At 45.7% G+C, this 24,893-nt stretch overlaps 1 protein-coding gene across 11 annotated transcripts in view; it reads left to right on the top strand.

Annotated features, from left to right (window-relative positions):
• The first annotated feature begins 3,650 nt into the window (after positions 1-3,650).
• ANKRD17 (ankyrin repeat domain 17) overlaps positions 3,651-24,893 on the top strand; it is a 52,808-nt gene continuing 31,565 nt past the window's right edge. For 7 of the 11 annotated variants that reach the window (XM_027698432.1, XM_027698433.1, XM_027698431.1 and 4 more), the window contains exons 1-5: positions 21,069-21,149; positions 21,866-22,019; positions 22,575-22,731; positions 23,987-24,134; positions 24,420-24,567. In XM_027698432.1, the coding sequence (XP_027554233.1) occupies positions 21,084-21,149; positions 21,866-22,019; positions 22,575-22,731; positions 23,987-24,134; positions 24,420-24,567 (673 nt within the window). In that variant the 5' untranslated portion in view covers positions 21,069-21,083. Of the gene's footprint in view, positions 3,744-3,918; positions 3,938-19,089; positions 19,338-21,068; positions 21,150-21,865; positions 22,020-22,574; positions 22,732-23,986; positions 24,135-24,419; positions 24,568-24,893 lie in introns of those variants that run through there. The other 4 variants (XM_027698426.1, XM_027698424.1, XM_027698429.1 and 1 more) reach the window with 4 other exon arrangements.

Raw genomic sequence — 24,893 nt, 5'->3', positions numbered from 1 at the left:
GTTCTAGTATCTTATCATGGGTTTTTTATTTCATGTTAGAAGAGGAAATTTGGTCATTTGAACATTTTAATGATGGAAATTTCCCCTTTAGGGATTAATAATTTCAAGGGTATTTCTAATCCGTGTGAAATGTCAGTCTTCTCTTTGCAAGTGTGTCCTGCTTGGGGTTTTTATTGTGGTGGGTACCTGAGTTCTCAGGGTATTCCATGTGACAGTGGTGGGAAGTTTGCCTCCTTGCACTCTACACTTAGCAGATAAACAGAGTGTCACAAACTGGGGCTGGAAACCCACCCTGCTTTTTGGTCTTAACTGTCTCGGGAACTTTTGGATTCTCTGCGGACTGCCTGCCTACTACTGAAAAGGGAAATACTTGGAAAAGCCATGGTGGAGGGGATAACTGAGTGATCATTTGTCCTGTATTGAAGGGCTATTTTCAGCTCTTTATGTTTTCCATCTCAAAATAATTTGGGTTTTTAGTAATAAAGCACCTCCTGATTTTGCTGAATAAGGTGTTACCAGCTGCGTGGGACAGGGTTTAAACATCCCAACCTTGCCACTGTGCTCTGTGGCTCTGAAAACACACAAAAAAGTGTGTTTATATGCTTTGGGACAGTTGGTGACCAGTACTGCTCGATCAGCTGGAAATAGATAACAATGTGCTTTTGTGATATAAGAGTGGGAATTGTCTGATCAATTGTTCAATGCTCACATTTCTGGGTGCCAGAATCTGTCTCGGATCAATGGTTGAAATGCTTGTGCTTCAGGGTGACGTGATGCCAGCTCAGAGTTCCTGGTGGCCCGTGTGGTACTGGAAGATGGAATGAAGAATCTGCTGGAAAACTGTCTGAGCTCTTGAGCACTTACAGCTCCACTCTGCGTGAACAATTGTGTTCTTGTGGAGGTTTTTATTCTCCTTTTGGTCAAATACTATGCTTTTTACTTTATTTTAGTTACCAGTGCTGTTTGGGTAGTTCAGAGTAAACCAACCTTGATTTGTACCCATCCCTGGCTTTGCCTTTCCCAGACCACTCTCAGGATTCCTTCTGGTCTAACACATTTCAGTGTAGCTTGAAATAGGACTTCCTTCCCTCTCTTCTTAAGGCTAAGATTGTCTCCTCAAGCTGCGCTTCAGATGTTGCCTCTCCCACCTTCTGTGTGGGGAGCAGAAGGGATTTGTTTGTGTGTTTTAGGCTCAGAGGCTGTAAGGGACATGATGGATGTGGGCAGCTCAGACAGCTGCAGGGGTTTGAGGTACCTCTTGGTCAGGAGAAAAGGCAGATTTTTGGCAGTGGATGGTAATAAATGAAGGCACAGACTGGATCGTGCCCTTCAGAGTAAAGCTGAGATGCTTCAGAAAGATAAGGTGTTTTATCTTTTCTAATCAAACACTTCAAGTAATTCCTAGAGCTTGACTTGAAAGTGAGGAAGAAATGGGTTTGTGTTTACCTGTGCAGAACTTGAAGATGTATTCCTGGCCTGCGTGTAAAACCCAGAAACACACAATAGATATACAACAGAACTTAATCACAGACATCTAAATATGTTTTGGTTTTTCCCCTAGAAAGTTCTTTTTTTTTTGTTTCATTTCTTTATTTTTCAGGCACAGAATGGAAGCCTGCATTAAAGGCTTTACTTTGCACCATGAGATCTTCAGTAAAACACAGAGGTGGGGATGGGCTTTTTTTGGAAATTGGTGTTCCATACTGTAAATATTTTTGAAGCACAAAGGGAAGTACGAGGTGTCATTTGGCAAACAAATGCTTCTCTGTAAGGCAGGACCAGAGAGCTGTGGATTAAGGTGGGCCAGGAGAGGGGAGGAGGTGAGGGAACAACAGGGGGACAAGGGGGATTGGGGCATGGGGGGTTTTGAGTGTGAAATTTGGAGTGTTTTGTTTGCTGCCCTCAAACAAACGTGGAGGGTGACGTGCCCTCATGGCTCACGTGTAGAACCTGAGTCCTCCTGGTGTTTCTCACAATGTAAGAGAATGTCTGAGTTCTTCACTGGGGTAGGGGCTTGGAGGTGAAGTGATGCTGTTGCAGACAAGCCATCAGTTGGCCCTGTGTGGAGCAGACAGCTGCTTTTGTTCCTGTGTTAGGCTGTCTTTCCATTTGAAAATGTTTTCAGTGGTGTCCTGTGAAGTATCTCGGTCTCAGCGCTAAATTGTGTGTTTTATGCTTTTTTTTGGTGTGATATAAGGTATCTGTTAATTCTTTCTGAGGCTCAGAAGACTGAATAACTAGTCTTTTGAGACATGAGTGTTATGTGGGAGGTGGTGGCTGGTTTTTCTCTTTTTTTTATATATATACAAAGAAATCCTTCAAGCTGGCAGGGACAGCTTTGTGCTTGGGCTAACATTGGTGTGTAATTGCTGGGTTGCCTGTACACAGGAGCTGTTGCAAGGGGCTGCTGGGGATGTTAGAAATGCTGCCCTAAAAGTGGGACTCCAGAGGAATCACAAAATACTATCCTGTGATTTCTTCCTTGAATTAATTCTAGTAAACAGTGTAAAATCTGGGGTGTTCCTTAAAATGGAAAAATAGTATGGGCAGCCTGAGCAGGTATTGAATTTGTATAAAATGAGGTACTTTGTGATGGGTGAGTAGGATGTAATTCCCATTTTAGGTGATTAAATAACATTATTTTTTAACAGAAGAACATATCTATGCCTAAAATTTAGACTGATAACTAGAATTTCTGTTTAGGATGTTATTAGCCAATCTAGTGAGCTTTCTAGGAATTAGGTAAGAATATTCTTGTTGTTTGGAGAGTGTTTGTTGAAATTAGAGTGTTATTTGGGAAAAGATGATGCTGATTAAACCAAGCGATTACTGTAAGCATTTCTTCCAAGTCAGAATGTGAATTTAATTCTTTTGGCCATTAGACCCCTTTGTGCTCTGCTAAAATGAGATCACGAGAGAGGAGACATTTGTGGGGTTGACAAGATTTTTTGTCCTGCGTGTTTTGAACTGGAAAACGAATTATTTTGACAGCCACAGACCTGACTGCTCAGTGTGCAGAATGGGTATCACTGTCACCTGTGTTGATGGAACATATAAAATTTCATTTTTTTGGCCCAGTTGATGTTTTGGGTGAAGCAGAGACATGTGTCGCTAAGAAGTTGATGCCCGTCTTGGTGGATAGATGACGGTCCTCAAAGCTGCACTGTGGAGATGGGGTCAGTACCTTCTGATATTGGGGTCACAGCCTATTTCTGGAATTCCTGCCACCCTGGAGCAGCAGAGGAGGAAAGGATGGGGCGGCTGGAAACGCAGCAGTTGATGGAGCAGCATTTAAAAGCAGGTTGGTTAGGTTAGGTTTTGCTGTAATAGGAAGCCGGGTCACAGCACAGAAACAAATGTGCCACGGCACGGATCTGCCTCATCCGAGGGCTGGGGTTTCTGCGAGTTCACGGCGGGGAAGGAGGTGAAAGGATCCGTGAGAAAGGTGAAAAGGCGCCGGTTCCATTCGGGTTCTCCACGTCTGTCGGTGCATTTCCCCGTGCCCGCGGCGGAGGGGCGCGGGGCGGGCGTTGTGGAGCGGCGCGGGGCCGGGCGGAGCGCGGCCCCCCCCGCGCGCGGGTGGTATGCGCCGGGCGCGCACGGGGTGGAACGGTCCATTTCCTGTTCCCGTGCCGCCGGCGGGGGGGGCCCGGCCGTGAGGGAGGGGGCGGCGGGGCATGGCGGCGGCGCGCTGAGGCGGGGCGGCCGCGATGGAGGCGTACGTGCTGGAGGACATCCTGGAGGTACGGCCGGGCCGCGAACAAAGGGGCACGGGCGGCGCGGGGGGGCCCGGGGCCGCCCCCCGGCCGTTGGGGCTGCGGCGCTCGCTGGGGCCCGGGCGGGAGCGCGGCCGCACGGGGCCGGGAGGGCTCCGGGGCGCGCACCCCCGGCGGTGACATTGCGGGCACGGTACCGGGGATTTCGGCCACTGCCTGCCGTAACTCGCGCTTTTTAATCCTCATTTGTGCCAGTGTTTCATTTTTGTGGGCTCACAGAATCAGGGAATGGTTTGGGTGGGAAGGGACCTTCCAGGTCATCTGGTTCCAGCTCCCTGCCATGAGCAGGGACACTTCCACTATCTCAGATTGCTTCAAGCCCCATTCAGCCTGGCCTTGGACACTTCCAGGGATGGGGCAGCCAGAGCTTCTCTGAGCAACCTGTACCAGGGCCTCCCCACCCTCACAGGGAAGGATTCCTTCCTAATATTCAATCTAAACCTCCTCTCTTTCAATTTGAAGCTGTTTCCCCTTGTCCTGTCACTCCAGGCCCTGGTAAATAGTCTAACCCCATCATTCCTGTAAGTTTTCTTCAGGGACTGGAAGACCGCAGTTATGTCACTCTGAAGCCTTTTCCAGGCTGAACAGTGTTAATTCTCTCAGCCTTTCCTCACAGCAGAGCTGCTCAATTCCTCTGATCATCTTGGTGGCCTTCTCTGGGCTCACTCCAACAGGTCCATGTCCTTCCTGTGCTGGGACCCCAGAGCTGGATGTAGCACTGCAGGTGGGGTCTCACCAGAGCAGAGGGGCACGGTTTTGCACCATGTAATTTCTCTTACTGCATTTTCAGTTGTCTCAAGCATAGCCTGCTCTTGCTTCCTCTGCAGCAGCAGATCTCCCTCTGCAGCAGTGATTTATTATGAAATAAATGACATTATCCTTTCCTGTGAGGCTGAGTTGGAAATGCCCTTTCAGCCAAATGGAGAGGCCAGCCTAGAAATCATAAAGTGAAACTCATGTTCCAAGTGACACAGGTCTCTATTCCAGGTTATATTCACTGTAATAGTTCAAAGAAGTGTTCACTGGCACAGGCTGCCCAGAGGAGCTGTGGCCACCCCATCCCTGGCAGTGTCCAAGGCCAGGTTGGACAGGGCTTGGAGCAAACTGGTCTAGTGGGAGGTGTCCCTGCCCATGGGAGTTGTAACTAAAATGAGCTTTAAGGTCCCTTCCAACCCAAACCATTCTATGATTCTATGAAATGCCTTTTTCTTGTTCCTGTGGTTTTTCAGGTTTTGCAAGCAAAAACACGATTTCGTTGCCAGATGACTTGTCAAAATATTTGCATGTATTCTTTATTGTAACGAGAAGCTGCTGCCTTATTAACTGCTGTCAGAATTCACACGAAGCAGTTCTCCCAGTGATGCTTAGCTCGTAGGCTTTTTCCCTTAGCAGCCACACTTAGGTTGCTCTAAAATTTTCAATCAGTGGGAATACTTGGTGTTAACTTCCGTGTGACCCTTGGAATTGTTTGACATAACTGCATCCAGAATATTAACTCAGCTGTTCACTTTGTGCTGAAGAAACCAGCGCAGATGTGTGAGCAAGGCATTTCCACCAGTGTCTGTTTGTGTGGCTGGGGTTGTGTGGGGAGGTAGGAAGAGCAAGAGTGAACTGGGCTTTGTGCCACCAAACAAATATTTCTTGTACTTCACTTGTCTCATTGCATACTGAAAGCTTTTTCTTTTTTTTTTCTTTGTTTTAACCACAATTGTTATGTGAAGCTTCATTCTATGTCAAATTAATAAGGTGCGTGGTGCTTATTAATAGTCCTGTTTGGGAAGGCAGTTGGGAAGTTAATTTTGTCCGTATAGCAGAATTTGGGGGTTGTTGTGTGACTTGAGCAATTATGTCTTGCTTCTCAGAGTGGCTGTGGTAGCTTTGCTTTTGATAATTTCGTCACATTCTCTTCCTGGTCACAAGACCAACCGGATCCAGGTAAAACATCCTCAGGAATCAAGCACGGCTTGTCTGGCCTTGGTTGTGTGTGAATGACTGGTTGAATCAGTCCATGAATCCCTGGTAGCAGTGGAAGCTGTTCATAATTTCTTAGCACATCAGTGGAGGCAAAGTAATTGTCCTGCATTCCAGGACGTGTCCAGAAATACAGCTTCATTCCCTCAGAACTTCTTTCTGTTGTAACTTAGAGCAGTGTGTTTAAGGTGTGTGTCTTATTTTCCCATTTCAGGGCTTTTTATCTCCTGTGGAGCAGTTTCTGGTGCTCATTCCAAGACAGCAACGTGAAGGTTGAGAGAACTGCTCTTGCTTGTGCAGCAGGATCTGTCACCTCTGTTGCATTGAACATACCAGGAATTACATAGTATGTGGTGAAAATGGGGGTGATCAGACCTTTCCTCTTCACAAAATCTTCAAGAATGGTTTCCCTCTAAGTTGGTTATAATTTAAAACAGGGAAAAAAGGTGTTTTCTATAGAGTGCCAGTTCTGTTGAGGTAGCGCAGAGACCGAGGTTCAGATGTTGTTGAGGTCCTTCCTGCAAGGGGTGTGTGAGTCCTTCTGGGGCCAAAATCCCTTCTGAGGGATGAAACAGAACTAAGTCTTCGGCAAATTGAATGCAGCTTCAGGCAGGCATGGCTGCCAGCCCAGAGGATTTCATGCGGCGTCCTGGCCACCCTGAGCTCAGACCACCTTCAGAGAAGGTGCACTTGGTGCGGAACTGGAGCTGCTTTGCTGCTCTCAGCTGAAGGTGAACATTGTCTTGGCTCTGGCATTGCAAGCTTTGTGTGGGAATACAGTTGAGTAAAATCACAGCACCGTGGGGTAAATGTGCAGTCAGCTTCCGTTCACTCGGTTCTTCTGCTCCTGGATCCTGGCCAAACTTGTTTGTTGATGTGTGACCTTACTGACACAAGGCTTTTTTTGTTAGTGTAACCTTTCGGGTTTTGGCTTTTGTGTGCCACTGAAGGAATAATTATGTTACAGGAGACGTCCGTATGGTATTCAGAGTGGGTGTAAACCTGTAGTTGTGCTTTTGCTGCTTGAGTTAGTCAACAGAAACATTTTCTGGGGTGGGAGAATAGGTTCTGTCCTGACAGATGAGGATGTGGTCTGCATTATTGTGTGCTGAACTCGAGCTGCCAGCTCAGAAGCCCACTTAGGAAGCTTAGGACAGTGGAGGGGTAAATTTATATTTGCTCTGTTGATTTGATTTATATTTGCTATCTTTTGAAGAGAGCAGCCACGTGCTCTGACCTTCAGGTTCTTTGAAAGCTGGTTTGTGCTTGGCTTTAGGGAGGCAGAGTGGAGTCCAGCACAAGCCCATACGTGGCACTTCCTTTGTGTCCTTACTAACTGCTTTTATGTCCTTCAGCTTTGTCGTGTAAGGTAAATATCTTCCACCTGCCTTGAGCTGAAACACGAAATCAGACCAAAAAAGTCTTCATTTGTTGCTGTGATATTGGGAGTATTTCCTGACTGCTCCATGGAACACCGATGGAAGGGAGAGCAAACATGGAATAGCAGAGTCATGTCTACAATGCCCGTTCAGAGATCAGGGAGGCCTCTGCAATGCAATTTTTCTTTTCTTTAACGGGCCAAGGCTTTTAATATTTATAAACATTGTAGTCTCTTAGTCTGAAGATTAAAATCAGCATTATATTGCAGTATTTGGGCATTAGTAGCTTTCCCACGTTCCAGCTCTTAAACAGGCTAATCCTTTCCCTGTTTTCTTTCTCACAGTTTCTCTTGGTAATCTTGTCTGGTTTACTTTTTACCTGTTTTCCTGTCTTGTTAAAGAATCTGCCCATATGAAGTTGGTATCAGCCACTGATGTGCTCCAGCGTTCCCTGGTGATTTCAGTCATAGGATATCCTGACTGATTCCCTGTCCCTTGGAGCTGCTCTGCTCATAAAGCCTCGTCTACCCATTTTTGCTGTGATGTGAGGCAAAGGGCTTGGAACAAGCATGTGTTGAACCTTGTAGAAAAACAAATCCCCTCCCAGCTGATTTGATCAGACTGTTGTGCAGGGCAGGGAGCAGGAGCTGGGTTCCCTTGTGTGGCAAGTAAAATGGGCAGTAAAATCTGGGAGATGCAATTTCTCTGGGTCTTAAGCTGTTTCTCCTTGACTTGCAGGAAGAGGATACAAGCTTGATGGCATAATTTGGAACCATTCTTGTTATTTATGCTTTATTGCTTTATCTTTTTCAGTAATGGTTTGTTCTTGGTGCAGTAATATGAAAAGGCAATTATTATGCGAGAAACCTCTAAGGCAGTAAAGCAACTTCATACTTGGTAACTGCTGCTGAAAGGTCAGTGTTATTCAGTGGTTGTGTCTGCCAGGGAGGGCCTTGCTAATTGGGAAAGCTTAACCAAGGCCTAGACTAGTGGGTGGGCTACGTGATTTGCAAAGGTCTCTTTGGACCCAGGCTCTTCATCTTTTAAGCTGTTTGTTCAGATGGAGTCCTTAATGAAAAACATGTAGAGAATTGAGAGAGGTGTTTCAGACCGGTGGATTTATTTAGCTTTTTTCCCCCCTTTTTTACACCCTCCATATATCCTGTCTTTAAACTTCCATGGAATGTGTAAAAAAGGTTGTTTTCATGGCTAAGGTACTGGTTCCTTTTTTCCTGCATGTGCCTGAAATCTCTTCAGATCTTTGCCTTGCTGGAATTTGCTGGCTGTGTTGACTGATGGGAAGTCACATGCTCTGAAGCTGTAACCCACACTCAAAACAACCTGTTGCACTGCCTCAGCATCAAAATCCTGGGGGAAGGAAACCCAGGGAACTGCCTGGTATAAATAGTGCTTCTCTGTTGCTTTATGCCCGTGTAAACATGGAATAAATATAGGAAAATATCTTTGTGGAACAGCTGTGACTGGAAGTATTAAGAGGAGACTAGACATCAAAATTATGGTGACTTGAAGGAACTTGGCATGTGATGTTTATATCTAACATGGGAAGCCAACAGTGAAAAGGAAGGACTCCACTTAAATTGTTTTCATTGCCCTTAAACCTTGACTTACTTTTTTTAATAGAGCCTGGTTTTGATATGATGGGAAAAATAGATACATTTGGATTTAGTCATACTTGTGCCTTGCTTTAGCTACCTTCACAAGTCTGTTCATTTACCATATGTAAAAACTGTTCAAATCTGTTCAATATGCAGCAGCTTTCAGTTGGGTGTGCCAAATAGAGCAAAAAAAAATTATAATTCATTTATTAGGTATGCTTAACAGTAGTTTGTATTGGTGGAAGAATTCAGTGACTGTCAGGCTTGTCAGAATTTTAACCAAATGAGTCCAAATTATTAGAAATAATTCCTTCTGTGCTCGGTTCCCCAGGCGGTAACAATAGGAATTCTAATCAGATACTGAATCCAACTGTCTCCTGCTGTAACTTTATCATCCTGCTTCTCTTTGGAAGAGAAGCAGGATGAACTTGGCCATACTGGTTCCTTCATTGAAAAAATCCTTCCATTGTAAATGCCAAAAAAGGGAAGGAAATCCACGTTCCGTTTCAGCTGGTTCATTGCACTGCTTTGTTGGGCTCAGTTCTGGGCAGTGTCAGCGTGGTCTGTGGTTTGGGACAGTGGCACAGCTGTTTATCCAGTGAACTTTGTAGGGCAGGAAGAAATACCAGTGAATTAAATGGGAATAACTCGAGGTAATGTCAAAGCTCTTGACCTAACTAGTCATATCCTCCTGAACTGCTTTTGGTTAACTTTATAAATATCTCTACATAATACTTTGACTTGGTTATACTGCGTGATGAGAGATACCAGCAATTATTACTAACAGTAATTATTTCAGCAGGATAATTACATGGAGAAATGTAGATGTCCTCTAAGGACCTCTGGTTTCTGCTGTCCCCTCCCTGATCCTGGTGGGTTAAATTGAATGTGGGCTGCAGAACTTCTGGAGGCAGGATACAAGTAAATTCTTGTCATCTGCACAGGGGGAAAAAATAAAAGGATTTCTATAGCTTGCTCTGCAGTTGAATGGCACTTGGCATTTGGTTTTCTTAGGATGAACCCTTTTCCTGTTCTTCATTTGAAACACTTTCCTTACAGAACCATTCTTGAGTCTCCAGGCTCCACTGGATGGTGAATTTTGGGCAGTAGCAGCTTTGCTGGTGCCTTGGCTGTTTCCTGCCTTGGGAAGTTAAGGTGAGGGGAATGGGAGCTAAGCCTGCATGAACTAAACAGTCTGACCATTTCACTTCAACTTTGGGCACGCTGGAAACAAAACGTGTGTCTGCCGAGTCTCCATCTTTTTTTTATCAGTAGAGAAATGTTTGACGTCTCCATCCTTCCAGGAACAATAATTTCCTCTGCAATATGTACTTTTTCTCGTTTCTAATGTGTTTTAGTGTCCACATGTCACTTAGTGTAGCATGGCTTGGGTAAAGGAGCTGGCGCCTGCCATCAAGAAAGACAAGTTATGGGACAAAGAAACCACATTTCTTTGGTTCTTCCGGACCCTGGAATAGTGTTTTGCGTTGGGACTGTGAAGGGAGGGGTGGAGTTGTCTCGTGGGGTGCTGTGTCAGTGGCTTGATGCTCTAATTGCTCTGGTGGTGGGAAGGCAAAGCTGTGATTAAGCCAAGCAACACATGGCATTGCTCGAAGAAAAAAATTTGTTCTCACATTGCTGCTTTTTGCTTTCCATATCTGCTCCCCCAGTAGATACTGTATTGCTGTGAAGAAGCCCGTGCACATGTCAGTGTTTCATTCATGCCAGAGGGAATTCTGAGTTGGACTGGAACAGAGTAGCTGTTTGTGTGTTCATGCTGTCCCTCCTCCACATGTCCTCCTTCCCTTCTGCTGCCTCATCCTTCAGTGCAGAGCACTTGCTGTTGTGAAGAGCAGCCGACCAAAACTACTTACAGAAGGGAAAGATTTCCTGCCAAATTTGTGTAAGAAAACATGTGGGCAGCTTTAAACTATTTCTGTTTCAAGCCCAACTGGTGGTGTGCAGTTCAGGCCGCTCGCTCACTGCCTTTTATGCTCAGTAGCCACAGTGAGTGAATGAGTAAATCTGTGTGTCCTTTGGGTGACTGCTGCCTGAAGTGCACATGGCAGAGTATGGGCAAGAGTGGTCAGAACTGAGAGTCTGAGAGGGTTTCCTTTTAGCAGGAACACTGAGGAAGAAATAGGCAGCTTAGGTGCATTTGCAGTAATGTTTTTCAGGGCTTTTATTCTGCAGTGTTGTCTTGGAGGAGAGAAACGGTTCTGGAGGGAGAATGGGTTATACACAGTGGGCAAAACAGGCAGACTGGAGTGGGAGGAGAACAGCTTTTCTTCCTTGCAGTGGTGGGAGAGATGGATGTCTGTCAGGGACGTGTCTTTTCCTCCAGAGTAGATCTCCACTTTCCTGAGCACAGGCAAAGAGACAGTGTGCTGCCATGGAGGGGACAGGGAGGGCTGGGGAGGGGCTGTGTGACAGTGCTTTTTTGTAGAGCACAGCAAGGTTCCTTCAATCCCTGCTGCTATTTTGGACTCTGTTTTGATTTGTGCCCTTCCCAGCAAGGTGGTGGAGAGGGCTGGGAGGTGCAGTGAGGTGCATGTGTTGCACCACAGCTGGGTCATTCCCTCAGTATTCTGAGGAAAACTCTCCAGGTGGTTTTTTGACATGAGAAGGTGTTTGAGGTGCTGCTACAGCAGTAAAGGTGGAGTTGTTTGTGCAGCAGGGAAATCAGTTCCCTTAGTTTTGCTGGTAACTGAGGGGCTTTGTGGTTGGGAAGGGGAAGTCTCCGAAGCATCAGGTTTGTGTGCAACCTGGATCCAATTGAGCAGTAAATTGGTGTGATGCACAGAGCCTCTCAAGTGTCTGCTGGATTCACAAAGGTTGGTCATATTTTCATGGAATGGTGGCACTGTGGGCTCCTTTTCCTGTGGCAGGAATGCGTGGGAGCCTCATCTCTGCGGAGACAAGGACAGCTGGTCCTGCTGGGTGGGTGGCTGTGGGTGCTGCTGGTGGGTTCCTACAGACCCTGTCATGGGGGCTACATTCCAAGAAAAAAACAGAGCTGTTATCTGGAAACCTTTGGGTAAGGCAAGGAGTTTCCTAGAGACAAGGAGGTCAAAGGAGAGCATTAGGAATCAGAATAACTTGTGACATAATACAAGGTTTTTAATCCTTTGTTTCTGTTCCCATTATTTCTCCTGTCCTGTGATCTTATCAGTCTGTATATCTCAGCATCTGTGTTTGGGGATGAAAATATGTGGACAAGCGTGGATCATTTGCCTTCTGATATTGTTGAAGGAAATTCCTGTTGGCTTTGTAGCTTGTCTGCATGTCAGAACTTCCATGGAATGGACATGTGTCTGTCTTCTGCTGGGAAGCTTTGGGGTGTAAATGAGCATGTGAGCTGCCCTCTGTTTTGAGGCAGATTTGACTTTTAGATCAGAGTTGGGAAACAGAGAGAAATAAGTCATTTGCCAACTGTTAGGGCCCAGGAGTATACTCCTGGTGGGAATTGTAGCTGCTGTCCCACTGCTGTAGTCATTGCAGCCGCAGGAGGAACGTGGCCAAGCTGACTAGGCTGATTGCTGAAAGTCTGTGCTGGCTGTGAAATGCTTCCTGGCACATTTAGTGTAAAAATCTAAAGCATCTCTTGGTGAAGACTGGGAAAATCCGTGGTTTGTCTCTGCTTAACCTTAGAAATGGAGCGTACTCTGTCAGGGAAAATGCACCATGTGGAGGCTTCCTTGGGGGAAATGTGTTTGGAATGGTAGAGGTGATTTGTGATTGAAGGGTAGGGAGGTGGTCTTGCCTGTGACTGACACTATGAGCTATAAATCCTCTGGATCTGCGTGGATTGCTAAGTTCAGCAGCTTCCTTGGCATGGACTCCCAAGCAGAGGAGCTGCTCTGGGTCATGTGAGGGCTGGCTGTGCTGCGAGGAGCGAGCACGCGTTGGGGTCGGAGCTGCTCCCGCATGGACACCGCAGCTCCCTGTGAGGAAATCTGGGGGAGGGCAAGGCCCCACAGCTCTCTGCCCAGGGCTTTAGTGCTGCTGCCTTTGTCCACAACCAAGTTGAGATGTCGTGTTCACATTGTTCAGCTGGGCTGAGCTGCAGTCCTTAGAAAAACAACTTGTTTCGACTGGAAATGGATGGGTGTGCACAGCTCTGAGCTGAAACTTCGACACTGTGTGTCGGGCCAGGGAAAGCAAAGAAGGGAAAAATATTCCAGGAAAAAGCATTTGGGAGAAGTTGGGCCACCTTTAGTGGTGCAAAGCTGCTGTAAACTCCCTTCTGGAAGGATTAGTGAAGGGTCTTGATGTGTTACAACAAAGGCTGAGAGTGACAGAGAAATGGCTGCTTATTGAGCTGTGAAAAGAAAGCTCAAGGTGCTTCTCCTTGAAGACTCCACAGGCAACAAATGTGTAGACAAGCCTCCTGAAGTTAATCAGTAATAAAGATGATAGATTATCATTGGGATTTCAACCTTGGCTCCTGTAGAGATAGCACAGAAACAATGCATTTGTGCTTTTAACAGCGCAGGGTTTTGGGGGGTTTCTTTTAGGTCTTCACCCTTGGCTTAGTTGTCACTTTACAGGAAGATGCTCCAAGGATCCAAGTCAGTCGCTGTGGATCTGTCAGTGCAGCAAGGTGCTTCACTGCAGGCTTAGAAGTGCTTGTACTGAGAATTAATTAAATCTATCCTTGGAATATACAGTCAAGGCAAAAGGTGAGTCCGGTGGAAAAGGAACGTGATCAACTGTTAGAGAAGGATTTTCTCTTTCTTGGGAGCTCACCTTCCTTAAACAAGGCTTAAGAGAATAATTAGTCCCTTGAAAGTAGGGCAGTGAGGAATAGGATGTAACAGTGCACAGCAGGACTCCTCAGTCCCTTTTTAGCAGTGCCCTCGCCGTCTGGAGATGCTGGTGTTGCTGTGACTGAGGTGTGCTCCAGGTGGATGCCCAGAATCTTCTGTTAGGAGCAGAGTCATGCCTAATGTGCTTTCCAGCTTTTACATATTGAATGACAAAACTGGAACAACTTCATACAGCAACGGTGTTCTGTACTCCTTGTGTTCTTTACAGTCCTTAGTTCTTACTGCTGGATCTGTCAGAGCTGGCTGTGTCATGAGTGAGGATCTGTCTGAGTCTGTGGTGGTGGGTCCTCGGGGTGTGTTTGTCCGGGAAGGTTGAGAGTCCTTGAGCTGTCCTTGAGGAAAACTCTAAAATGCCGTTTCTGTAGCTCTGATTACCAAGCCCATGGCACAGCCTGGGGGATCAGAGGAAGTGTAACCCCCCTAAGCTTTTCACACCTGTGGTGAGGAGACTCTAGTTTAGTGGCCCTATAAGTAACTTGGTAAGTAGCTTAAGTGATGCTTAACTCAGGTACTTGAGAGGTCTTGGGGGGCTGCAATTGCTGTTCAGGTGTGACACTGGAGGATTTTGGCAACGAAGGGAGGAGGTGATTCTGGGAAGCTCAGTTGGACCATCTCCTCCTTCGTGGTTCTGTGCTCCCTTTGCTTTGTCTCTGCTAAAGAGACTCAGCAGTGAGGAAGATGTGACAGGTGACTTGCTAAGGGTGGCAAAAGCTGCCTGCACAGGCTCAAGCTGTCCCTTTAGTATCCCTCAGTTGTCAGGGGTATTTTGCAGAGAGCAGTTTCCATTTTGGTTCTGCACCAGCGTGGGAACAGCCCTTAATAAAGGTGTTACCCGTTTGTCTGTGACTCTGAGGTACAACACCACGTCTTGGCTGATATATATAGTTGTGTAGGAGTTATTTATACACTGTCAGAGCTTTGCTTTGTGGTCACTTCTTTCCAAGCCCCCTCCAGAAGAGATGGTTTCTCTCAAAAGTTCAGCTTTCGTGGGGTTTGGAGGGAGAGTGAAGGTGCAAACCTGTGTTCAGGGAGTTGGATCAGAAATGTGGCAGCTTTTTATTTTTGAGTTAACAGTGTTGTCTGAAGCTGAGCTTTCAGAAGCATGAGTATGTGTTTCAATGGGTTTTTTAGTTGTGATTTTTATATCTCATTATTCATGTCAGAGACTAAAATGTGTATATTCCCCCCCCCCATGAATGTGAAATTGGGGCAGGGAACTTAAAACAATGGTGAGGCGAGGTGTTGTTATTTTTACATTGGCATGACATTTGTCTCGCACGAATGGTTGCAGCTGAATACCAGCTAATGCATGAATTTGCTTAATGTGAAAGCGTGCCAAGTGCTTGGAATTAGGATTCGAGACGGAAAAAAAAGAATATTATTCCTTGTAGTTTCCCAGCCTTCTCACAGGCACAGCTTTCAGCCTGCCTGCCTCTGTTTTCCTGGCTGTGTGCGCTGCTGGGGATGCAGCGTGCGGAGGAGAGAGGGAATTTTCCTGTGAATGCCTCAGCACCTGTCTCGTCATCAGAAGCACACTGCAGTCCTAATGCAGGTGTCCCTGCAGCAGAGACTCCGCTGGTGCCAGCCTGGGGACTCTGTTATGCCATTTCAGCAGCAAGGACTGTTACTCTTCTCACCTCCCTCCCCCTTGGTATTTTTTTTGGCAGCAGCGAGAGAAATGGACTGTATAGTTGAAGGAATAAAATGAAAGAAGATACTGTTGAGATGTTCCAGCTGCCAGACTTCAGATTTCTGCTGAACGAGGCGTTTTGGTTTGGGGAGGGTCAGTCCACGTTTGGAAGACAACAGCTGTGATTGTGCATCCCAGATAAATGGGAGTGATCCTCCCTGTGCAGGGAAGAGATGGTGCTGTCAGACGGAGTCTGTGCTGACAGTGCTGCTGTAGTAGCGGGGTAGGGCAAGTGAGAACCACACAGCTTGTTCCTCATGGAAAATAGATTGGAGGAAAACCCACCAAAGCTGCAAGGCTGAAATAGAGTGGGCAGGATCATCTGCTGCACTTGACTTCCCTGTCTGCTTTCCCTTGCAGTGACCAGGGAGCTGATCTTTAGATAAAGAAAATGGTGTCTTAAGGAGCCAGGAAACCATCTCTTTCACTTCAGAGCTATGTCATCTAAATTGGCTGGTAGTGACGCTCTGGTTTGATCCACAGAAATAGCAGGCACTGCCAGAGCCTTGGCTTCAGGAAAGCTTGGATGGAATTTTTTCTATAATACATTATTAATGCTGTGAAGATCTGCATCTTAAAATGCCTTGAAACCTGTGTAGCTAAGTGGTAATTTCACCTGGAAACATGTAGGTGAAAAGGCAGAGCCATAGACTTTGCCTTAATATTTAGTTTGAGAAAGCTCAAATACGTCCCCACTGTTTTATTTGAAGACACGTTAAGTTGATTTCTCTGTGTTGATGTTTCAAATCAGAGTATTTTTTCTGCTGAGCTGTCTTGAGACTGAGATGGGTTTATGTATTTTGAAAGCATCAGAGGTGATATTCTGGGGGCTTAAAGGCAACAGGGTGAGGGAGAGCAGGCATGAAGTTCCTGCTTCAGTATGGTGTATTATACATCACAATTTGCAGGTTCTGGGTTGCTTATTTGCCTGTTGGGTTTTGGATCCTGAGGTGAAAAATACTTGACCCGGTTTGCCACGTTCCAAATATATCATCTCTCTCTTCTAATCCACTCTTGCCTCAGGAATCCCTTGATGTGCATCAAATGGTTAGATATAAGACATTAAAAATACCTACCAGTGTTGTGCAAAAGGAGCTTAGTTAGTTACCAGTCAGAGCTGGACTTTGTTCTTGCACTGGGAAGGGATTTTATTTCCTCCTGTGTGTTCCAGTTGCAGGATAATGGTATAAACATGGCTATTTCTGGGGGAAGCAGAGTCATAGGGTGCATTCCTGGAGTGAACAGCGAAAAATGTTGTTGTAAAGAAATGCTCATCAAAGTTGTATGAAAGGCTGAGAGAGATATATATGTAGGGGGGTTTTTTTGGTGCGGTGTCTTGGAGGTGTGAGAGCTAAAACTGTTCCGGAGTGAAAGCTGAGATTATCTTGGACAGGAGCTGCTGGAGCGCCAGGGGAAGCAGTGTGGCTGGGGGTCAGGCATGAGGAGTTCCTCATGGAAAGCAGGATTAAAGCTGCTCGCCCTAAGGGAGTCACTTCTAGCTGAGTAAGGGAAGAATCTGGAGTGGGACTAAAGTCAGCGTAGTAGGGCTGAAGTTTATATATATATAGTTTATATATAACTGACCTGGCAGTGGTGGTGGTTTTGTTCTGAAGGTGGCTTTGCAACACCTGATGGCCTCAAAAATCCTTATTAAATTTCATGTCTTCAAAAACTTTTTGCTGCTCTACAAAAATTTGGGAGCTGGGAAAAGTCGACTGTTGCAGCCCTTGCTGATTGGCAGTGAGTAAGTACCTCGTGAAGAACTAATCCAAAAGCAGTGTCAAGTAAGGTTTGTTTGGGGGGTGCAGTTTGCTACCTGGCAATAGCCACTGGCTGTTCCTTGTCCACAAGGTTCTTTGGAAAGGCTTTGTACTGGTGCTTATAGGATCCACATGGCACCCTGTGGGTGTCAAACACCAAAGACCCGAGTGCCAAGGTAAAAATTTAGCAAATTCTATGTTGTATTCAGTGCCTAATATAAGGCAGAAGTTATGGGAGTCATCTGAGAAAAGCTTTGTTGGATTGTAAACCTGAAAAATAGGGACCAGCCCCAGGAATGAGGACAAAACCTGCAGAGAAAAAAAATTTTCATAAAAGGCAGGTTTTTTTTTTCTTTTAAAATACTTGTCTAGGCTACTATGGTTCATCCCAGTCGGGTTTCAGATGCTGTTGTTGTATGTTAAAAACACTGAAGGTTAAAAAATAAATCCTGTCATGTTAATGAGCCCGAGTTGCTATTTCCCAGCCTGTGGAGAGCTGTTGTGAGCCTGAGTGCCAGACACCTCACTGCAGTGCTCTGCTGCCGTGCTGCTGCCTCAAGAACTGCTTAGTGCTGCTTTGGAGCATGTCTTCCAGACAGAGAAATATTATATTGTCTGTTTTCTTATTACACATGGCCAAAATCCAGGGAGATGTCACTGGATGTTTGGCCAGAGGTGCCTTTCAGGGTCTCCTGAGCAAGTGTTTGGGCTGGGCCATGACACTGTGTGCCCAGATGTACCATTTAAGCAACTCTTTGCTCCTCTGCACATGTTACAGCCATGTTATTTTAGTTTGTGGAGTTTGTATGTAGTTTGTATGTGATGTGGGGTCTTGAGTGATTGCTCTGTGTTCGTTCCTGGCTAAATGCTGGAGAGCAGGAGCACAGCAATACTGTGTGCCTGCAGGATGGCCTGAAGGAGAAGGAGCAGGGAATGGGATTGGCAAAACGGGCACTTGGAATCAGGCAGGGGACCTGAGATAGGAAGCAGAAAATGACTTTTTACAACCTTTTCTTAATGGCTCTGGGTTGTCCTTATAGCACAGCTGTGATTGAGCTATAACTTGGCGATAACCTGATGCTAGAGATGCTCTGTTAATTAATGAGCAGAGCCATGTATTTATTAGGTGGATAAATAATGGGCTTGTGGCATTTGAAGTGAGGGTGGTGGGTGCTGGAAACCAAGTGTCTTCTGCCATTAGTCATACAGGACATGTGAAAGAGGTGATTTTATTGTTCTGTCCTATCGATAAAGTTCAGCTCATCATAAAGCTCTGTGGTAATGGTGGCGGGTTCTTCTCCTGATAATAAGATTAGAGTTGCTGTCATTTTAAGCTTGTTATGTTAATTTAGGCATTGTATACCCATTTTGGTATTTAGGAGACTTGCCTAGGGTGGTAGCTTAGTTGATGGTGTGGTTCTAGAGGAGCTGTTTGGTGTTGGGTGCTGGGTTTCTATCTCCGATGTGAAGAGACAGTTGTTTGTAGGTGGAATGTTTCTTCCCTCCTCCCTTCCTGGTGTGATGTAAAATTGGGAAAATGCTAATCCATGTTTAGCCTTATAAGTAATAAATTTGGAATCAATAGGTAACTCAAAGCTTTTCTTCAAGCCCTTAATGCATGGATGTTTTTATTTTTTGGGTTTGTTTCTGTTTTTTTTTTTTTTCTGTGTGTGTAGTTATTTGGGGTTTTGTTGGGTTTTATACTGTGAGGGAAACTATGGGAGGAAGATTCTTGTTTGACCTCAGTTCACATCTCTGTGAGATGATGTGGAAGCTTCTGTATGGACTTGTGTCCACGGTGGGATCTGTGCTGATGGCAGTTTTCTGTGACTGGCTGAAGGTGGAGTTAGCATCAAGAACTCAGCTCTGTCTCTGTTGGATTGAGCACTCTATGGTGGCAAGAGCCGTGTCAGAGCAGCTCAGTTGTGCTTTGTCTTTGTGTCCTAACTGGGCATTTCTTAAAAGGCATGTTCAGTATTTTGTGTTTGGCAGTCAAAGTATAAAATTATTGACATCTTACAGGGCTGTCTTCAGGGTGTACAGACATGAGTCCTGTTTGAGAGCATCTCAGATATTTGGGAATTTTGGTCTGTTTGATTGTGGAAGCATCAAGTACACTAGACATGATTATGAACCAATTAAACTTATGCAAGTACAGAACACGAGATTTTATTTTTTTTGCAGGATGAGAGAGGAGGAGAAGTCTTGTAAAAGGGCTTGTGTTGGGGCCTGTCTGAACAATTGGGTTATGTCAGAGCATTGTTGGATCGGAGGAATACTGACGGAGAACGCAGATGAAACATTCTGATATGTGAGGTGGAGCATTTGTGTGCTATTCTACACTTTTTTTTTTTAGTTAGGGGAAATAAAATACATCTGAAGCCCTTTAAAGGAAATGTCTGTTTACTTGGCTTGGTACATGGAAATGCTTTGTCTTCAGTCTGTAGCTTCTGTGGAGAAGGCAGGATTTTCTGAGAAACCAAAGAGGAGTTTTCTACCAAAACACAGTTGTGTTCCCCCACTGTTAGACACTGAGTCTTTTATCTCTATCCCCTGTATGGTATTTGATACAGACAAAACTGTAACTGTAAGGAAACTCTGAATCTAAATGGCAACTTTGAGACTACAGGGGAGTGTAACTGGACACTGGGTGAGAAATCTGAAAGCTGCAGGTTGAAGGTGTATCTCTTCTACCTTGGAAAGATTTTTAATCTATATTTAATACTATAAAGTAGTCTAAAATGTTTTTTTCAGTAAATGAATGTCCTGATGTTGTTCTGAAATGGTTTAAATGGCAGCACATAATACAAACCTTTTCGAAACTTTCTCAGAAGGAGGTTTTCTCCTGGTCCCTCGTGGGTGTCTTGGTGCTGTGTTGTTTGTGGGTGGATTGCTGCTTCTCCCCATTCTCCTTGGGTTGTTTATTTTTAATCACACCACGTTCATATTCTTAGCTGGAAGGAGGATTGGAAGATTTTTCCGTTTGAAACTTAAACTGCATAAAAGACCTAATTTTGGGGAGAGGATGTGAGTGGGGGAGAGACATTTTTCTATTTTGACTTCGTTCTTAGCAAATATTTCATAGTGTTAGGAAGAACCACGACCAGCTGTTCACTATCTCGCTGGGAGGAGGTTTTTTTCAGTAAGTCTGAGCAGTTGGGATTTTGCTTGAGTTGGGTGAGCCAAGAATCCTTCCGACGGCTCCGGGTTCGCCTTTCCAGTGGTGAAATCTGTCACTTGGCTCCCGAGCAATGCAGCGGTTCCTCTCCCTTGCTGCAGCAGCCTGTCCTCTGCAAGGAGACAAATGGCGAGTCCTCAGATGAACCAAAACTGGCCTCAAATTGGTGGTGTAGGTGCAGGGAGCAGTGATGGGCGAAGGACCTTGGTGAGGCAGCAATGGAAAGTTCTTAGGACCGGGCAGGAAACTGGGAATTGCCCTCACCAGTTTGCCAAACTGGAAAGAGCAGCCTGTGTGGGTATCGCTTGGAAAAAGTAGTACCGAGGAGCAACGAGGAATGCTGCAGGACTGTCCCACTGTTGGCATCAGAGCCACTGGGATCTGAAACTGGAAGTCCTCCCCTTCAGCTCCATGTTCCCAGGTTTGGAGGAGGCGGAGGAGGGCAGAGAGGCTGCAGAGCAGCAAAGGGAGGTTTCAGAGGTGCCCTTGAGATGAGTATTTGTGTTGCCAAGAGCTGACCGGAGGTTTTGTTTCTCAGCGATGCCGTTGAGATAAAACAAAGAAATTTGGGGAGTAGTTCTCAGCCTGTTTTCTTTAATGAAAAAGGTTGAAGCTGAACACATACTAGGAAGTGTTGAGCAGGAGGCAGAAGGCAAAGTTGTCTGAGCTCTGCCCTTGTGACAAGAGAATGGATGGGAGGCTGGAGAGACCTTCTGGGAGGCCTGAGATGAACCGTTCGCTTCTCTGGTTCATCTGCCCACACAGATGGATTCTTGGGGCATTTATCTGCAGGGATCTCAACTTGTGATGCTCATGGGACTGCTTTGAAACTTTAGAGACACACATGAAGCTGAAGAAATAAAAGAAATTGTATTTCTGTCTCGATGAGCAGTATTCCATGTGGAAATAGATGGCTGCTGTACTACAGACAGCGCTGCTTTTATGCAGAGGTACTGAAGTGTAATCAGTTGTAGGGGCGGCTGACCCATGTGGTTTGTCTATCAGGCAGAGTGGGGTTTGGATTGATTGTGATTTTGGATTATGACTGGCTTTCATTTTTTAATTCTTTTGGGGTTTGAAACTGGGAATTCTGGAAGCTGTTGAGTTTATAGAGGGGTGATTAAGCTAGGTCTTTATAATTTAATAAATGTTACAATGACTACTTCACAGGCTTTAGAGTGCGTTTGTGGAACTCTTAGAGAAGAATCTTCTCTAAACTGCTTGCCTCCTCTGACAGGCAGGCAACACAACTGGATATTAGGGGCTTTGCTCTCTAATATACCCCTCTCTTCCTTAATTTCTACGTGTTTCACAACAAATGGAGGGCACAGGGAAGTGGAATCTTGAGAAGAACTTGGACCACTCAGCGTCTGTTTTCCGAAAAAGGCAGATATAATGGGTTGCACGTTCTGTAGACAAAGTTTTAAATCAGGGTTTTCTTGAGCAAGAGTCTGTGAAGCTCTTGTGTGTTGCGTTGGAGCTGATGATACGTGGAAAGTGCTGCTGGTCCTTTTGGTTGTTTTCTTTGGATGTTGCATTAGGAGGCATCAGACTTGAAGTGAGATAGCTGAGGCCAACAAAGTACCTAAAAAGCAAATGCTTAAATGATAATTAGGTCTATTTTGGTCAGTTATATCACTCTTAAACCAAATCTGTTACTTTCCAGGTGGAATCATTTATCTTGGATCAGGATGACCTCGAAAACCCCATGTTGGAAACAGCTTCCAAATTGCTGTTGTCGAGTACTGCTGATGGTGCTGACCTGAGAACAGTAGATCCCGAAACCCAGGCAAGATTAGAAGCTTTACTTGAAGCTGCGGGTAAGTCCTCGTGTCCCGTACAGGTTTAACCCCGGAGCCCTTACCCGAGTCCATCCTGGAATCGCTTGCATAAGGCTAATCCATGGGAGCATGATACAGCTGCAGCTGTACCTCGGGGGGGGCTCAGCAAGGGTGTCAGAGAGGGGAAAGGAGTTTACAGAGAGCATTTCCAGGTTTGGAAAATTGTGCGAAGGTGCTTCTGGTCACATTCCTCCAATGTCAGATTGCTAAAAGCCTGTGTCAAAATGAACACCTGACCTCTGCTTGCACCCTTGTATCAAACCCTAAATTGCTGAGTGAGGGTTTATTTTTTAACAGTTGCTGTATGAAAAGCTTTAGTAGTTGCTTATATTAAGTAGTTGTCACTAGTTGAAAAGTGTTGCCTTCTGTGGATTGGAGGGCTTTAATCTGGTGCAGCTTTTAAACTAGTGTTGCAAACGGTTAATCCCATCACGGTGGAAGCTGGAGTTGAGTGTGCTTGGAATGTTTCTGCCGAGGGATCTCACAGGCTCAATTTGCACTTGTCTGTTCTCTCCCTCTCCCTGCCGATGGAAGGAATCGGGAAGCTATCGACAGCGGACGGCAAGGCCTTCGCAGACCCCGAGGTGCTGCGCAGGCTGACGTCGTCGGTGAGCTGTGCCCTGGATGAAGCTGCCGCGGCGCTGACCCGCATGAGGGCCGAGAGCACGGCCAACGCCGGCCAGACCGACAAGTAAGGCAGCTGCTCACGGGGGGATGGAACTCTTACTCAAGCGGAATTGGTGCCAGGTTATCACCTGGGATTCTCCTCTTAAACATTTCTGGACTGGTAGGTCTTGCAGTGGAGAGTGAAGCAATTAATGCTACTTTGAATTCAGAAATCACACTCCAAGGAATTTATTGTGACCAGCTATAAAAGCATTTCTAAGCTCTTCAATAGTACAGGCCTTAGAACTGTACCAGAAAGTTGCAAATCCTAGAATGGGTCATTCAGTGGCAGCATGAGAGTAGCTTTAGAATCAAAACCCACCTTTTAGGGAACTTCAAAAAATGCCTTTTTAATTGAGGAAGGAAAACAGTCTTGAGGGACCGGGGCTTCGTGGTGATCAGCATCACTTAGGACCCTGGACAGAGCCTCAGACAGGGAGTCGCTACTCCTATGCTGGACTTCTTGGCTTTATTAGTTGATTTCGTCTTGCTGGGTTGTTTAGGAGGGAAATTAAAAAAATTATTTCCTTCTGGGCTTTCATTAAGCTTCAATAAAGTGGAAACATAGTAGGAAGAACAAGTGCTGCTGTGCTGGCTGGACGTTTGTTCCTTCTACACTGAGTAACTCCAAAGGAACATTCCTTGATGAGGGAACAGTACACATGAAGAGCAGAATTATTTTGGGCTGTGGCTGCTTCTGTTCTGTGTGCATCCCTCCTTCTCCCCAACCTCCTCTTTCTTGGGAGCAATGACTGTTGCCAAAGTTTTTACTGGGACAGAGGATCTGAGAAATAAGAATAAAAATCGACACACTGTGAACAGACATATTTGAGAACTAATTCTCCGTATATTAAAATTGTGTCTGGTTACAAGATTCTGGTGTTTTCAGCACAGCACAGAGGGGAACTGGTTTATTTTTTTCCGGGAGAAGAGTGATGCAGATGATTTGTTTTAGTTTCATTACCAGTTACAGTGCTGAACAAATAAAGTTTTCCTAAGATGGACAGGTGATTTCCATGTCCTCTGGTCCTGGAGTCTCCTGGAAATGTTTCTCCTGGAAACTTGTATTAAAAATTATTCACAGGAGTGGATGTGGACATGCCAGTTTTCAGCCGAGTTAGCTGGGAAACCTCAAGTGTAAAACTGGCACCTCTTTAATTAGCAGTTGGCAGGTTTTTAGCTCGTGTTTCCTTTTTTGCTGACTGCATCCTCATGGCACGTTGGATTCCAGGCATTTCAAGCCCAGTCCGTTCTCACAGCTCAATGCTCTCTGTCTTTAGCCGCAGCTTGGCCGAGGCTTGTTCCGAAGGAGATGTAAATGCCGTGCGGAAGCTGCTCATTGAGGGCCGGAGTGTGAATGAGCACACGGAAGAAGGGGAAAGCCTCCTTTGTCTGGCCTGCTCAGCAGGATATTATGAGCTTGCGCAGGTTGGTTTCCAGGCTCTTTGTAGTACGTGTGTGTCGTACAAGAAGAAGTGTGAAATGAATATATTCCAGGCTTGGGCACCTGGAAGGGGGTGTTAATGGAGCGGGAAATGTCAGTTCACTGGCAGACGAGTCTCACACGTAAACTGAGTGTTGCTGATGCGTTCTGGGTGCTTACTTTCTGTAGGGGTTTCTCACACAACCCCGTGGGGAAGGTGGGGGCTCGGGGTGGTGTTTGAGGCACCCCGGTTTGTCCCTCGGGTGTCGTTGATCCCTGTGTGCTGGCAGGTTCTCCTGGCAATGCACGCCAATGTGGAGGACCGGGGAATCAAAGGAGACATCACGCCTCTCATGGCCGCTGCCAACGGCGGGCACGTCAAAATTGTCAAGCTGCTGCTAGCTCATGGTGCTGATGTGAACGCACAGTCATCCACAGGTGAGCAGCGTGCTGGGAACCCCTGGAAAGCTGGGATTTGCGCTTGGTGGGGAGCTTGGCTTGGAAATTTGGGAGGCGTGGCTCCCAACCAAGCAAGGCAAAATGCTTCCTTGTGGTTTTACTGTTTAAATTCTTCTTTTTTTTTTTTTTTTAATGAAACTCTAAAATGTTGTTGGAGAAAAAATACTATTGGGTGCAGACATACAAAGGTGGATCAGGTCAGTTAGTAACTTACAAGTGTTTGAGTACATAGGATTTGTTGTCACATTTTAAGCGCGGTTTGGGAAGTTTGTGTGTACATGTAAAAGTTATTTGGTGGCAGGTCT

The sequence above is a fragment of the Neopelma chrysocephalum genome, unplaced genomic scaffold, assembly GCF_003984885.1.
Source record: "Neopelma chrysocephalum unplaced genomic scaffold, ASM398488v2 Primary Assembly neopelma1_128, whole genome shotgun sequence".
Lineage (NCBI taxonomy): Eukaryota > Metazoa > Chordata > Aves > Passeriformes > Pipridae > Neopelma > Neopelma chrysocephalum.
The sequence above is the reverse complement of the archived record's forward strand: the minus strand, read 5'-3'. Positions and strand labels throughout refer to the sequence as shown.